General features: G+C 40.3%; 1 protein-coding gene across 4 annotated transcripts in view; it reads right to left on the bottom strand.

Moving 5' to 3' along the window:
- Positions 1 to 14,425, bottom strand: part of LOC102033021 (dystrophin) — a 391,913-nt gene that overhangs the window by 36,138 nt on the left and 341,350 nt on the right. For 2 of the 4 annotated variants that reach the window (XM_031063886.1, XM_005429311.2), the window contains exons 24-27: positions 10,272 to 10,438; positions 8,078 to 8,189; positions 2,990 to 3,126; positions 2,195 to 2,233 (exon numbers count right to left, since the gene is read on the bottom strand). In XM_031063886.1, coding sequence (XP_030919746.1) covers positions 2,195 to 2,233; positions 2,990 to 3,126; positions 8,078 to 8,189; positions 10,272 to 10,438 — 455 coding nt within the window. The remainder of the gene's footprint in view (positions 1 to 2,194; positions 2,234 to 2,989; positions 3,127 to 8,077; positions 8,190 to 10,271; positions 10,439 to 14,425) is intronic. The other 2 variants (XM_031063887.1, XM_031063885.1) reach the window with 1 other exon arrangement.

The raw sequence follows: 14,425 nt of genomic DNA, 5'->3' as shown, positions 1-14,425 counted from the left end.
CCAATATTTAGCCAAGATAACCATCCCTTTTACAAGGGCTCCACAGCTGCCTTGTTCAAGCTGGGGTCTGCAGGAGCAGCCTGGGAATTCTAGTCAAGTGCTGACCAAGTGGCAAACACCACCTTCCTGCAATTCCCTGCACCCCTGGAAACCTGGCTGGCAGGATAAGGGTACTTTTCTTTGTTCAGCATTTTAGTTGATGCTTCCTGAAAGTGTAGAAACAAGTAAATTGTCTTTGTATCATTGTACCATCACAATTCAAGTAAAAAGGTACACATTCTCACAACTTGTGAACTGTCCCTTTAATGCCTGGCAAGCAGCAGATCTGGGCAAAATACTGGATAATAAGCAGTGAGAACCATTAACTTCCAACAAAAAAAAAGTTATCTATTTATAAGCAGTTCCATGTATACCACATGTTGGTGTCAGAACAGCACTAGCATCGCTGAGTGCTGCCAGGTGATGCTTTTCTGAGGCACTTCAAGGATAACCAGAAAACTGGCATAAGAGCACCAGAAAAAGGCATGAGTGTAGAAAACATGGGAAAGTTTTATGATCACTGGTTTGTCTGCTGAAGCTGGAATCACCCTGTAAGCAAGAAAAAGCTTTAAACCTGGGTAGCTCAGTAACTTGAATTGCAGGTCAAGTGCTATAGCATGAAGGAAAGAAATAAAGTTAGCAGAACAAAATTAAGGGCAATTCTTTCCATCCACTATTAATTTCTTATTTTCCTGCTTCCCTGTCAGACCAGATGGAAGGATTATGCTCTGGAAGATACCTGAGTTAGTCTGACAAAAAGTGCAACCTCTCTGCACAAATCCTGCTCCTCAGTATTTCTCAAGTTTTGTCAAGCATTACATGTGAGTTAAACTCCCTGTAGTATACAACAGCAAGCCTCTGGTGGGAAGCTATCAGTGTAGGCACACCACAATGTTACTACTATAAATAACTAGAAATGACCATGTTATGACAGCTTAATTTCATATTATGTCAGACACAGCAATGGCATTCCACACGATCCAAGCTTTCTTTGAATGCCACTTTTAACTTTGCAATTGTTCTGAAATATAAGGAATCTAGATCCATAGTTGCATCTATACAAGTGCATCCTCAAGCTCAAAGCCCCTCTATTTCAGCGTGCCTCCAGACTTTTGGCATTCTCTGTGGGTAAATTCTCAGCCATGAGGTTTGCAGTATTAGATGTGCTTCCTGGTTGCTTAAATTTCCTAGAGGTAGAGCACTTCCCTTAGCTTCCCAAGGGTTTGTGCTCCCAATGTAAATTACAAATCAATATTCCAGTGTATACATTTCACTCTTGTTTATTCTACAAAAAGTTCAATGGAGGTGCAAGCCATATACATTTCACCATATAGAAATATAAAAAATCTATTTATTAGTTTCTCGTTAGTTATCAATATGTGAATTAAAATTAATCATTATTTAACATTATTCTAAAAGCATCTGTGTAACACTAGAAGTAGCAAATGCCACAATAGTAAATATATATCTATCTTTAGTTTATGCTGAGGATATTACTACAACAGTAACATAATGCATGTGCTGGCGTGGTGCAAGAATGAAAATCTATTCCACAGCTGAAAACCCCTGCTTTTTAAACTTCTGAAAAAATACAGTAATCATTTCCCCATTTCAACCTGCCTTCACAAATCTGAATGTATCTAAAAGACTGTAATCAAATACCCAGTGAGCTCTGGATTAACTGGAGCACTCGAGTGTGCACGGTTGCACATAAAGCCAAATTATAGCTTTATCTGCAAAACTCTGTCATTCCTAAAACTGAATTAAATCCATATCAAGTTCAATCTCTGTCTTTCAAAAAGCATTTAGTATACATTCAGAGGGATTGACACTTATTCAGAAACACAGGCTTTTAAATGACAAACTTTGATAAGCATTAGTAGGTCTGCACGAAACCCCTGTTAATTCCATGAAAAATACATACTCCAGAAAGAGTACACAGTACAAAATCCATGACTGCTGGAAATTCCAGGGTTTATCTCATTCTATTCATTTGGGATCAAAACATTCCTTCAGAGAGTGCATCAAAGGAAATAATCATAAAGAAAGAAGGAAATGATCTCATGTAAAACTGAACAAAGAAATAAACAAAAAGAAAAAGTGAGGGAGCGCAGCAGCAGTAGCAGCAGCAGCACACTTCAGCAAAAGTACTCACGCAGAATCTACTGGCCAGAAGTTGATCAGAGTAACAGGACTGCAAGACAAAAAATGAGGAGGTGAAGAGAAAGGCAGAAGAAACTCAGCAGCAAAATAATTACAGAAAGTTTAAAAAAAAAAGTCACAATAACTAAAAAGCAGAAATCCAACAGACCAACATGAATGGCTGTGAAGAGCAACCAACCAAAAAGTGATAAAAAAACTTTGAAATCTAAAATTTAAAGAGAAAAAGAAAGAGCGAGAACAAGCTGTGTGCAATTGCCATTAAACAACGGATTAATGTGTAAAAAACCAAAGGGAACTGGGTTAAGTTATTGATTTCTCCATGTGCATCATTACTGCTTTTTTTTTTCCATGAAGACATCAGTCATTTAGTAAGACTAAATTTATAGTCTGAGAAAAGAAGAAATCATCTAGGAAGGTCACAAACACCTACTTAAAAAAATAAAACCAAGGAAAGATACCCGTTTGGAAGAAAATAAAAATTTAATGAATGTATCATTAACCTCCAAATTGCACATCAAACTTAGAAGTCTGTAAGACTGCCAGTAAGACTGTGAGTATTTTTTTTTGCTAACTGAAGCTGAAGTTCCTGTGTAAGGACAGGTGAAAGCAGATAAAGGCAATGGCAGCTGGAAGCCCAGCTTGTGTTTTCCTGCCAGGCGAGGTAAACAGAAATGAAAGACATAAAGAGGCTTTATGCATTTAGGAAGTGAAAGGAGTTGGCACCAGCTGGGGAGCTCAAATTGTGTACCAAATGAATTGCTGCTTAAGATACTTCAGAGCTACTCACGTTTCCATGTTGTCTCCCTCCAAGACAGTCTGCACAGGCAGGTAGCCCATTCGTGGGTGCTTTGCAAAATATCTTTTTGTTCGAAATTTGTTTTTTAGTACCTTGGCAAAGTCACGGACATCTTCTCCTGAAGTTGTCTGAAAGACACAAATCACAATGAAATCATCTTTCATGAGGTTGTCACTGTTTTTCAATTGCCTCTTCCTTTGCTGGGTCACTTGGAAGAGCTGTGATCACACCAAGCAGAGCTGCCAACAGCCTGAGCCCCAGAACAGCAAATTTTATTTGTCCATCACTGTCACCTTACAATGCACTACACAGACACTGCTAGTGGGGAGGAAGGAGGGAAAGAAAAGAAGTTTCAAAACCCCCTGACAGGCTCATTCCTCACCTCAGGTTTTCTCAAGTGGACAAGCAATAATTAGACAATAATTTGTCATTTCCTCACCTGGCTGTTGGGGGGTCTCTCTGCCTACTTTTGGTTCAGCACTAAAATGGCTGTAGTGGAGGACACACAGACAGTCTGTGTGTCCAGCTGGGTGCTTCACTGTCTGGATCCCAACTCTTACCACACACTTGGCATCTCCATTTCATAGATTTGTCAATCTATGAAAGTCTCTAGGCACCTTTTCTTTCCAGTTTTCCTCCCCAGCCTTCTGTGCCATTAATATTTTGTTCAAAGGGAAACAAAAAGCAGGTGAGAGCTGCTTAAAACTCTCAGATCAGTTATTTCTTCCTGCACCTGTCCAATGTGAAACTAGCAGGTATTTAAGATCAATACTCAGAGGAGAGAACAATTTGCATGAAGTTTTCTATTCCCTTGCCTGCAGCAGGCTTCCCTTGCTGCTGTAGAGACCAGCAGAGGAGCACAACATAGATTTAAGAAGACCAGAAAGAGTCAGGAAGAGTCTCAAGGATGTCTGCTCTGAAGATGCAAGACTTTTTGAGAGCCAGACGAAGAATCAGGCAATTTTCTGATGAATTTTAATGTAAGACTTCAATTACTTCAGTCAGGCTGTACTCCCTTCTCTGAACCTTGCAGAAACACTAGACCCTGAAGTACTGATCTTTTACAGTAAATTAAGTTCCTTCTGACCCACATAACAATATTGCTTCTCCAATCTATCTAATTTAAAGGAAAGAAATCAGGGAAAAGTTAATCTTTCTGACATTTTTATTGAGTTCTGTGCCTTCTGCATAGAGGGGAAGGATGTGCTGGAACCTATCAGTTAAGCCAACCTTCACAGAGCTGCTCAAACACAGATAGGTAGATTTTTAAAAAGTAGAAAAATTAAGGGGATGCTCTGAAAAAATATCTGCATAAAGACTGGGAAGTATTAACAGAAAAGGCAAATATTACCCCTGTACTTATGACACCTATGAGCTTCATGTAAAGCTGGAAAGATTTTGGCTCCTTTTCTGGTCAGTCTGCTCTGGCAGGAAAATTCAGTGTAAGCAATGACTGGCAGAGAAGTGACACAGCAGAACCCATGAGCCAGTACAGCAGAATCTGTATTTTCATGAAAGTGAGATAATATCTGGTAATATTAAATATCCCTTCCTTAATTAATCAGAAGTAAAGACATTTGGGGAAGGGAGGGGTGAAGTGTGCCCAGACCACCCAGAGGACTCCAGCACGGAGATTTATTGAGGTGGCTCCCTGCCCATGCCCCTGGAGGAGGGAATTCCCTCTGCTGAATTCCATCTGCAATGCCTGCCAGGAGAGCTCTTAACCAGCTTGTCATCAAGAGAGCACACAGAGCACATCTGCTGGAAACACAGAAAAACTTTTAATATTTAATCTTGGTATAAATAGGCTAAGCACAGCTTTCTGTCTAGTTGTTCACCTGTGCCATTTATAACCATTTATTAATGCCCTGTCTATTTTGGATGTTGAGAACACTTTCTATTGCATTTGACTGTAATTTGGATTTAGTGTTTTGAAGTATTAGGAATGAAACATTCTTTGCTTCAGCCTTCCTGGGACTGTTCTCCCCCCTCTCTCCCCTGAACCTTTTCCATGACAACCAAAGAGCAAAATGCTGTGTTTGCACAGAAACATCCCAGTCTAGCTGGTACCACAAGAATCCCAAGAAGAAAATATATCTTCTAGTGACAACTAAAAGCATCAGGCACCTCTCATACAATCCAACTGCCATTTAAAAAATGTACAAGGAACACAAGAAAGGCAAAGAAAATGAGATTATTACATGGACAAGATGATAAACTGAGGCTATTTTCAGCCAAACCTTCTGATTTACTCCACAGATGTTTTATTACATATGATCTTCAGAGTAAAATCATCCAGACCACAATTCCCAGCAGAACTGGTTTATGATGAAGAAACAGTGGAGTTTCAGCATCCCAGCTCTCTTAAGTCAAAGTAACATGTAGGCAGATGAGTTGAGCATGTCCCAATACTATTCTGAAACCAAACTATTCAATAAGAAATAGTTCTTTTTATTCACATAGGAATAACTTTACCACCAGCTGACTTCTCCCAGTTTGGTTTAAGCAAGTGTCTTGCCAACCCTCCTCCCGAGACTCAGCCCTGACTGGAAACCCTGGATGCAGACAGGTTATGAGTCTGAACCCTTCCTTCCAACGAGGTGTTCTTTATGTTCGTGTGTCACTGTTCATTAAACCCTAACAGAAAAATCATCCTGCTTTTACATCTCAATCTATAAGTTGTCTTCTATGCTTTATTTGAAAACTATTTAAAAGTCCTATCTCTTTGAACAATAAATTGAGATGTGTTGCTTTCAGGAATAATTGTAGCAATTTGTCTGTCTAAATGAAAACCTAGCAACTGCCTTGCCCTTATTCTGACTCAACCTTTTGCAAGAGAGGGAACATTATCACATCCCTCAGGTATTTAGCATGAGTTCTCAAAACTCCCCTAAGCAGAATTAAAGACTGCAGTGCTCAAAAATTTCTTGATACTAAGAGGGAGGCAGAATAAAAATATCAGAACGCTTTGGTGTGCACACTGAATTATTGCAAAGATATTATCAAAGAAGGCATCACATGCCTTGTGTCTGCCAAAATGCATTTTAAGGTGAGAGATTAGTGTGGAGGAAGACTAATAAATGCTCTGCCACCTGCATACTCTTTTTCTTTCATTTAGAAAACAATTACAAACTAGACATAGCTTCAGTGGATGTTCAGTCCCCCAGTACTTGGGTAAATTTTTTTGTAATAGCAGCAACACAAAAAAGCGTGGGGCTTGCTGTGTGTCACATTCACTTCCCCCTCCACCCCAGCTAATCCTCCTCTAATTCAGCTGGCTGCTTGTGCAGCCAGGCACGGCACATTAGCACGGGCTGCTGGAGTTCAGGGAAAAATCCACTGGCTGTGAATGGCTCTTTATTCTGATCCAGCAGGCTGGATGTGGTGGCAAGTTTTCTGTGCACCCCCATGTTCACCTCTTAGTAATCTGTATTTTCAGGGACAACACAAACCTGCTGGACACAGCACTGCAATGAGTTGCTTCAGGCTGGGGGTTCACCTCGTAATCCTTTTTTATTTCTCTTTCCTCAAAACACATCAAAAGGGTAAGGAAATGGTTGGAAGATACTGGTTTGCATCACTCACAAACCTCCCACGTTGTTTCTTAGCAAGAATAAGAGTGGCAAAGTGCAAGGCAAAGCTGCAGTCCACCCAGGAAGGAGGGGCTCAGCCACAGATGGAAAGAAGGCTCCCAGGGAGTCTGTCTCTCACTCACCCTGCCTACGACTCAGATCACGAGATTCTGCTCTAGGAATGCCTGCAATGGAGAAGTCTGTTCAGACCTGCCCAGGCAAAGCCAGCAATTCCCTCTGACTGGTGCAGCAGCTCAGGCAAATCGCCCTTCCAGCAACCTCAGTCCCTGGGGGACGGCGCTAAAAACCACAACCAACGAACACAGGCAAAGAGCCAGCAAATGGGCACTGGCTGCCATTGCAGGGATTCCCAGGAAACCCTGCCATTGAAGGGTAAAAGTGGATAGATAATGCAAGTAAATATCTGTAAGTTAAAACTAACAAAATTCTGAGCTTGCTTCACTATAATATAAATCTTTTTTCTCTCTTTTTTAGGTCTCTGAGAAAAACTGAGAGTCTTCGCTTTGTTTTGGCCAGGCCTTTTTGCTTGGATGAAGATTTAAAGACTGTTCATATAATTTTATGAGGCTAGCCCAAGTATAATTTGGATGCTTTATTTTCACCATTTATGACTACCAGCAGATGAAAGACTAGGAATAATCCTATTTCACCAGGAAATGCTGATGAGAGTGCACTGCTTCAAGACCAACACAAGCAATAGCAAAGGCAGCTGAAAGCTCAATCTATGTTTGAGAGCTCAGTCTCTAATTTGAGAGCACCTCTCATTGATGCCCCTCTGCACTGGTCCTAAGAGGCCAAAAAGGAGCACACTGAGAGAGAAATGCAGAATTTCCCTTGACAGCTGTCAGGTATGAAATTAACATTTATGCAAAACCAATCCTTTTGGGAGCTGTGAAAGAAGGGTGAGGACCCTCACCACACCATCACTGCAGCACCCTGTATTGAATGGCCTGGCTTCCCCCCTTCAGAAATGAAATCATGAGAACTTCCCTGGCATTTTATATCATCAAGTGTTCAGACAATAAAAAGGTACCATGAAATAGTGAAGAACTTAAAAATGCAACCACAGTGTTGTGAGAGAAAGCAAGTGAAGTTGCAACTTGATGAGGAAAGGAGGAAAAAAATCACACACTGATATGGAGAAAACCTTAGGACCCAAGATATGAGTGAGTATTTGCACAAATCATGTGCTTCCAGGAGGATCCATAAAGTGAGCTATGGGACTGAACATGGAACAAGTCATCAGCACACAAAAATACATTATGACACAGAATTGTGCAAACAATGAACCTCAGTTTACTTCAAACCATTGGAGCATCCTTGACTAAGCAACAAAATTTCTGGCATGTATAGTATATAAAATGAGATTTAATTATGGAGGAGGGGAAAAAAGCAGTCCTAATGCTTCATTACCTTGAACACAGGAAAAGAAGTTTTAATTTTCTACATAAGAATGGGCAGTAAGGGTCATTAAACAGCTACTTACTGGTGTGCAGTATTCCACCATGGGATAGTGCATTTTGTGACCTTTAGCAACACGGCCAGAGAAGAAGCAACTTTGGCAGATGTCATAGTTAAAGTGCTTTAAACTTCTGTACCTAAAAGAGGATAAAAAAGAAAAAAATCACAACTTCAGAGCTTTGTGTGTGACTGCTTCATATCAGCCCATCAAGTTTGCTGTGTTAGTAAATTCTCTTCTGTGACATGTCACACGGTGTGCAATGCCCAGCAATGCTCCTCTGCCCTGAGGGACAGGTACTGCTGCCTCAGATGTTTGTCATAGATCTAATCTTCAAAAAAATTTCTAATATTGGGCAACAGCGAAGATTTCTGCACATTCACTCACCTTTAACGTATGAAAGACACTACCACACTTTTTATTTCTATGACACTAACTTCAGATCTTTTGCTCTTCATCATGATTCCTAAAATAGAATGTCCTCCAGGAGGAAAATTCAAGAAAGTAATGCCCTCTCAGTAAGTCACTCTGCCAACACCCTCATGTCCTTCCTAGCACCTCCATAAAAACAATTTTCCTGCAGAGCATTCCATCCATGCAAAACTCCAAATGCACTTTTGGGCCATTATTTAATCTCATCAGCTCTATGAGGCAGCTAACTGTTGTATCTGCTGTGCTGAAGTGGTTGAAAGAGCCGGAGGCATAAGGGTTGTCTTGTTCCAAATACACGGAGCAGCTCAGCCACAACGACCTCAAAAGAACATTGTTTTACATGAACTGGCTGCACAGTATTAGCTTTCTAAAAGCCTTCCAATACAGTATCTTTTTGTCAAGTGTGTACACAGGGGTTCAATGACTTGCAAAGACAGAGAAAAAAAAAATCTGTGACAGACGGATTCTACTATCATGATAATAGATTTGTTATATAAATTTAAGAGACAGATGAGATCAGTCAAGTAAAATTAGACACAAACACAGAGCTCCAGTGTCTGCTTCCCGAGTTCTCGGTGCTTACAACAGACTATCCATTCACTCGCCATCCTTTGATATTTCCAAGGGCTGCACTTTTCAATTCCACCTACTTGTCTTTGGCTGGTTTATACAAAACTGTGTAAGTAATACAGTAGTTAATAAACTGCATCCAGGAATGGGAAAATTAGACTTTGTGGATGTGCTGAATTACTCACATCCAATCCATAGCTCTTCCTCAGTAATATTTATCACTTCCCAGTTCAGATATTAATGGGGAATAAAAAGCAAAAGAAAATAATTTAGACTGTTAGAGCAACAGCCTCAGATTCAAAACAAAGCAATAAATACCTTCTAAATTTCCCCCATTTCCCACTGCCTCTGAAATAGTAGCAGAAAGCGCTGCCCCACTACATGCATAAAAGCTACATTCATCTGCTCCCAGGTTAGAGCAAAATGATGGCTTTTTTGTGTAGCACTGCTTGCTGCTGTTATCTATCTGGGTTTTAGACACAAAATTACAGAAAGCTCTTTGTAAACAACACGATAACATAGAAGGAGAAATGCCAATGGTAAAAGAAGACTGTGTGTAAAAAGGGCAGAAACCATACAAAGCAGCTATTGCAAAGCAAAGTGATAAAACAAGTCTAGGCATAATTGAAAGTGAGTATTTACTCAGCCCTTAAGTGGCTTCTCAACAGGCACACCAACACACAGCCATTTTACAACACAGTGACTTATTCATTGCCATAGTAACCACGGTGTCAATCCAGATGTTTAAATAGACCAGCAGCATTTCCCCCACTCCAGGTTAATGTTCCACCAACATTCTTTCACAGAGAAATGCACATGTAGCTTTTACATGCCTAAGAATTTTCAAGGCACTTCCTTGCTTTATGCTATGACAGAAAGCAATTCATTAGGATCCAATTCAGAAAATGCAACTGCATAGGACACACTGAATGTAAGGCAAATTGTGTTAGTTGTGCAATCCAACAATGCTTTTGTTGAGGCATGGAAAGACTGGGACACAGAGGAAGTGCCACATTTTAACTGAGAGATGACTTGTCCTCTTAAAGTCACACAGCACTGTACCCAGTCTAGGTGTCACTCTCCCTCGTGTCCCCAACACAACCATTTTTTCCAAGAACAATATGCCTATAAAATGGAGCTCCTGATTTGCCTGGAATCAAGCAGAGCTCTTAATCCACCAAGCAGAAGCACACGTGGCTGAAAGGGAGAGAGTCTGTACCTGAATCCAATAATGGGGCACTCCTTACAGATGTTACACTTGGCTTGGTGCTTGGCGGTCTCAGCAGCAGCCACTCTGTGCAGGACAGGCAGCCACACCATGGACTGTGGCTCCAGCCTCATCCAGTCCAGGAAAAGGGCTGCTTCAATCTCTGGTTTGTTGTTGGCCTGCAACATAAGGGGAAAAATTACAAGGGCTGAGCACAACTGAGCTGTCTACTCACCAGCTAACTAACAGTTCAAGCTGTTCTTGCAAACTCCATATCTCTTCCAGGCATATACCTCCAACTTTTCCACCAGTCCAACTATTCAGTAAAAAAAAAATTTAAAAAAGTCTCCAGGATCCTGCCTTCAAGCCAGGAACTGAAAACCATTATTAATATTTCAAATCTCTCTTTCTCTTATTCACTCTATTACAATAGACAGCACTACCATGTACTTTGTCACAGAGAAAATCATCCACTTACAGGATCACCTTTGATGCCTGATCTCACATTCTCTGTCTCTCTTATCTGAGACTGTATAGCACTGCTTCTCACCTATTTTAAAAACTGTTATCCAAGCCCTAAAAATTGCATGTCTTTTGATCAAAATTCCTTTCTCCTTAACATCTTTCATTATCACACTGTCCTTTCTTCATAATGCACACACAAGGAAATCATTCAAATCTCTTTCAAGCCTGTTGTTGAACATGTAAACCCTCTTTCTCCTTGAATGCCTCAAACCACCTCTTCTTTAAATTTCCAATCACTGACTGCAAACACAATACAGTTCTGTCCCACAAAATAACATTCTCAGATTCCATTACATCCCACACTCATCTCTTTGCCAGCAGCAGAAGAGCCAATGAACACTTCCCAGCAAACCCATTCCTCTGCTGCCTTTCCTTCCCATCCCATCCCATCCCATCCCATCCCATCCCATCCCATCCCAGTCCCGTGACATTTCAGGTATCTCTTCCATGGTAACTTCAAGGCAGCTCAGTCACAGAGCCAAATCCCATTGTGCCAGGCACCATGCACCCCCCAAAAAATGATATATCATCCCTACCCAGAGCACCCACAGTATGGAAAAAGAAAACAAAGAGACAAAACCCACAAGGAAATAGGGGACAGTAGGGATCTCTGTGCATGGGGAGAGGTCACACTGCACCAGCAGGCTGGACACTGCAAACAGGGCAGAACAAAGGCAAGGAGCATCAAAAGGGATTCAAATGAAAACAGTGGAATGATGGAGTCAGTGTTTACAGGAAACAGCCCTCCATGGCGCAGGGTGTCACGAAGCCTGCACAAAACTGTTACCTGAGAAGCTGGGAGATGGTTTCAGTACTGAAAGTGAGGTGATAGATCAGGTGGAAATCTCAAGGGGCTCTGGGGGGAAGGGTGGGAGAAGGGAGGATGTGCCCATACAGGGAACAGCTGAAGTGATGAAGAGGGATAACATTGTGCTCTGTTTCTCTAAAACATCACTACATGCTAATTCCAATTCCTCAAGACATTTCCTTCCATGCTTCCCACAGCAACAGCATATTTATGGTCTGAATATATTTAAATCCTCTGTTTTCTTTTTCTCTATGCTTTCAAATACAGCTCTCAGTGGGCCAGTCTTTTATATTTTAAACTTCACAAGGCTGACTGTCTTCCTTTGTGGCTCCAAACCTATTTGAAGCACTTAAATAAATAATAAGCATTAATGTATCATGTACATGGACCAAGATGAATAGGGGATTGAGTGCTGAGGATTTTTATGCTTGCTCTCAGTTACTTGTCCAGTTTCTCATGAAATTTGAGTTCGGTATAATCTAGCTAAAACCTTATTGAACTAAAAATGCTAGCAATGAATTTCGAGAAAAAAAATCCCAACTGATCTGCAGGAGAGAGAGCTATAGGGAAAACCAATTAGCTGTAGTTTTGTTTTTTGTTTTCTGTTAAATCTAACACTGTTTATAACCTTGACAAACAAATTAACTGATCAATATTTGAAGGCTAAGAAAAATACAGTCTCCCAGACAGAACCCCACAATATACAAGCCCTGTAATATGCCCTGAATAATGAATTGCATTACAATTGACTTAAAATGCTGTTGCAATACTTTAGTTAATCAGAAATAAAGATTCTTGGTCAGAGCTTCCTTCTTAAGGTGCTCATTTGGGAAATCATCCAGTGACTCCTATCACTGCAGTTGGGATCCACATACATGGACTTCTAGTATAGTAAGAAATATCCTTTTTTGGATGTTTGGGGTGAAAATATCTAATCAGAACATAACTGCAATTATTCAGATAAAGTCCTTCACAATTTGATATTCATGGAAGGACTATATTAAATAGAATACATGCTGAAACACTTCTGAAGTATTCTGCTTTAAATACTAGTTCTCTGTTTTTTCACATAGCTGCAGAACTTAGGAAGCCCCCCCAAAATAAAAAGAGAAAATCAAAAGCACAGTAAAGTCCAGTCAACACTGGCAGAAGGATTTGTTCAGAACAGTGAATACTGCCTTCTGCCACAGTACATCAGTGAATTCAGTCGAATTAAATTAATTTTGGAACTCCTAAGTGAAAGGCAGGCTTCTAAAATATGACCATCTATATTTTCAACTGGAAGGCAGGGCAACAAAAGGGCAGGGGAGAGGCTTTCTGTGACTCACTCAGGGATCCAGCTTCAGCCAGCAACTACACTGGCAAACCATAACCCTGCCTAGCAGAATACACTTTCTATACAGAGGTCCTCTAAGCCTGAAAAAAAATAAATTAAGAGGATCTCTTTAATATACCATTCCTAATAGAAAAACATGAGGTGTACAGAAATGCTGCAGTGCAAGCTGCAGTCAGAATAAGAATGAGCTGCTCAAAGCGCTGCTTTCCACTTGTAGCTGCTTTAAATTTGCAGGGAAAATGCTGCAGCAATGAAAGACTTTCTGTAACACCCTAGATCTATTTTAATTTTGCAGTCACTGTCAATTGCCAGCAGTCCCAATAGCAGCCTAGGCAGAGCTCCGTGTGGTGGCTGTACAAAACCTGTGCTCAGAGAGATTAGGTGCATTAAAATGTATCAGAACTGGTTCTGAATTATATTACATGAAGATTTAAAGCCACGTGGAGAAAAGCTGGTCAGGGTCAGACAGTATAGGACAGACAGTTCTCAGCTGTCTCCTGAGCTGCTATTACAATTTTTAAAATAATCTCTAAATCCAGTAAGGCAGCAGCTGAAGATTTTACGTACGGGAAAAAGCTGAATTCATACAGTTCATATCTGAAGCAACAAGATCAAGCTGTAAAGAATATTAATGGTTCTTCTCTTGAACACATTTCTGTGCAACTCACAATTTTTATGGTAATAACAGAGTGAATCATAAAGTAAAATTCATTAAGGCCTTTCCAGCTTACAAGTAACAATTTGTTATGGAGGACATTCAAATTCATTATGTTCCAGACATCTGTTTTTCAGTATTTATTTTGCAGAAACAATAGGGAAATAGGAAGTTGGGTGGTGCTAGCATCTTTATGCAATACTTGGGAGACGAGTTTTTTGTTCTTCCCTCTCTCTTCCTCTAGCTAGTAGCTGAAAAAATATCCTATGCTATATTAACTTTGTCTGTCCATAATAGGAAATATGCTACAAAATACAGTTGGGATTTTACATGAACAATGTGCTATGCTTTTAGACTGAGTCAGATAATACAGCAGAAATTTCTGATAACATTCTGATTAGCTATATTCTGCTTATGTGCAGTGTAGGAAATTGACTGGAAAGAAATTAACATTGTTAATTGAATGGTGTTTTACACCCCAGGTGGAAAGCTTTACATTAGTAAATACTGTTTTGGACAAACAGAACTGAGGGATGGGATTCTTATGACTTGGTAAAGTCTAAAAATGCAGAGCAGCCAGTAACAGCAACTCTGCCTCCCCAGTCAGACTTAACCCTGTTTACCCTCGTCTTCCCCTCCTGCATTACACTTGATTGCATGGACAGTCAATGTTTTTAGTGTTGTGGCAAAGAATAATAAAATAAAATAACATGAATCCAGAAGTGAATCAGTGTAATTTTATATCATCCACACTTGAACAGCATCTTCCTGATCCTCACCCCTTAAACCACTTTAAAATTGCTTCTGAAACCAGTTTACGTGTAGGACTCTTCAAGACTGCC

The sequence above is a fragment of the Geospiza fortis genome, unplaced genomic scaffold (assembly GCF_000277835.1).
Source record: "Geospiza fortis unplaced genomic scaffold, GeoFor_1.0 scaffold331, whole genome shotgun sequence".
NCBI lineage: Eukaryota > Metazoa > Chordata > Aves > Passeriformes > Thraupidae > Geospiza > Geospiza fortis.
Note: the sequence above shows the minus strand (reverse complement) of the source record. Positions and strands in the feature narration are given on the sequence as shown.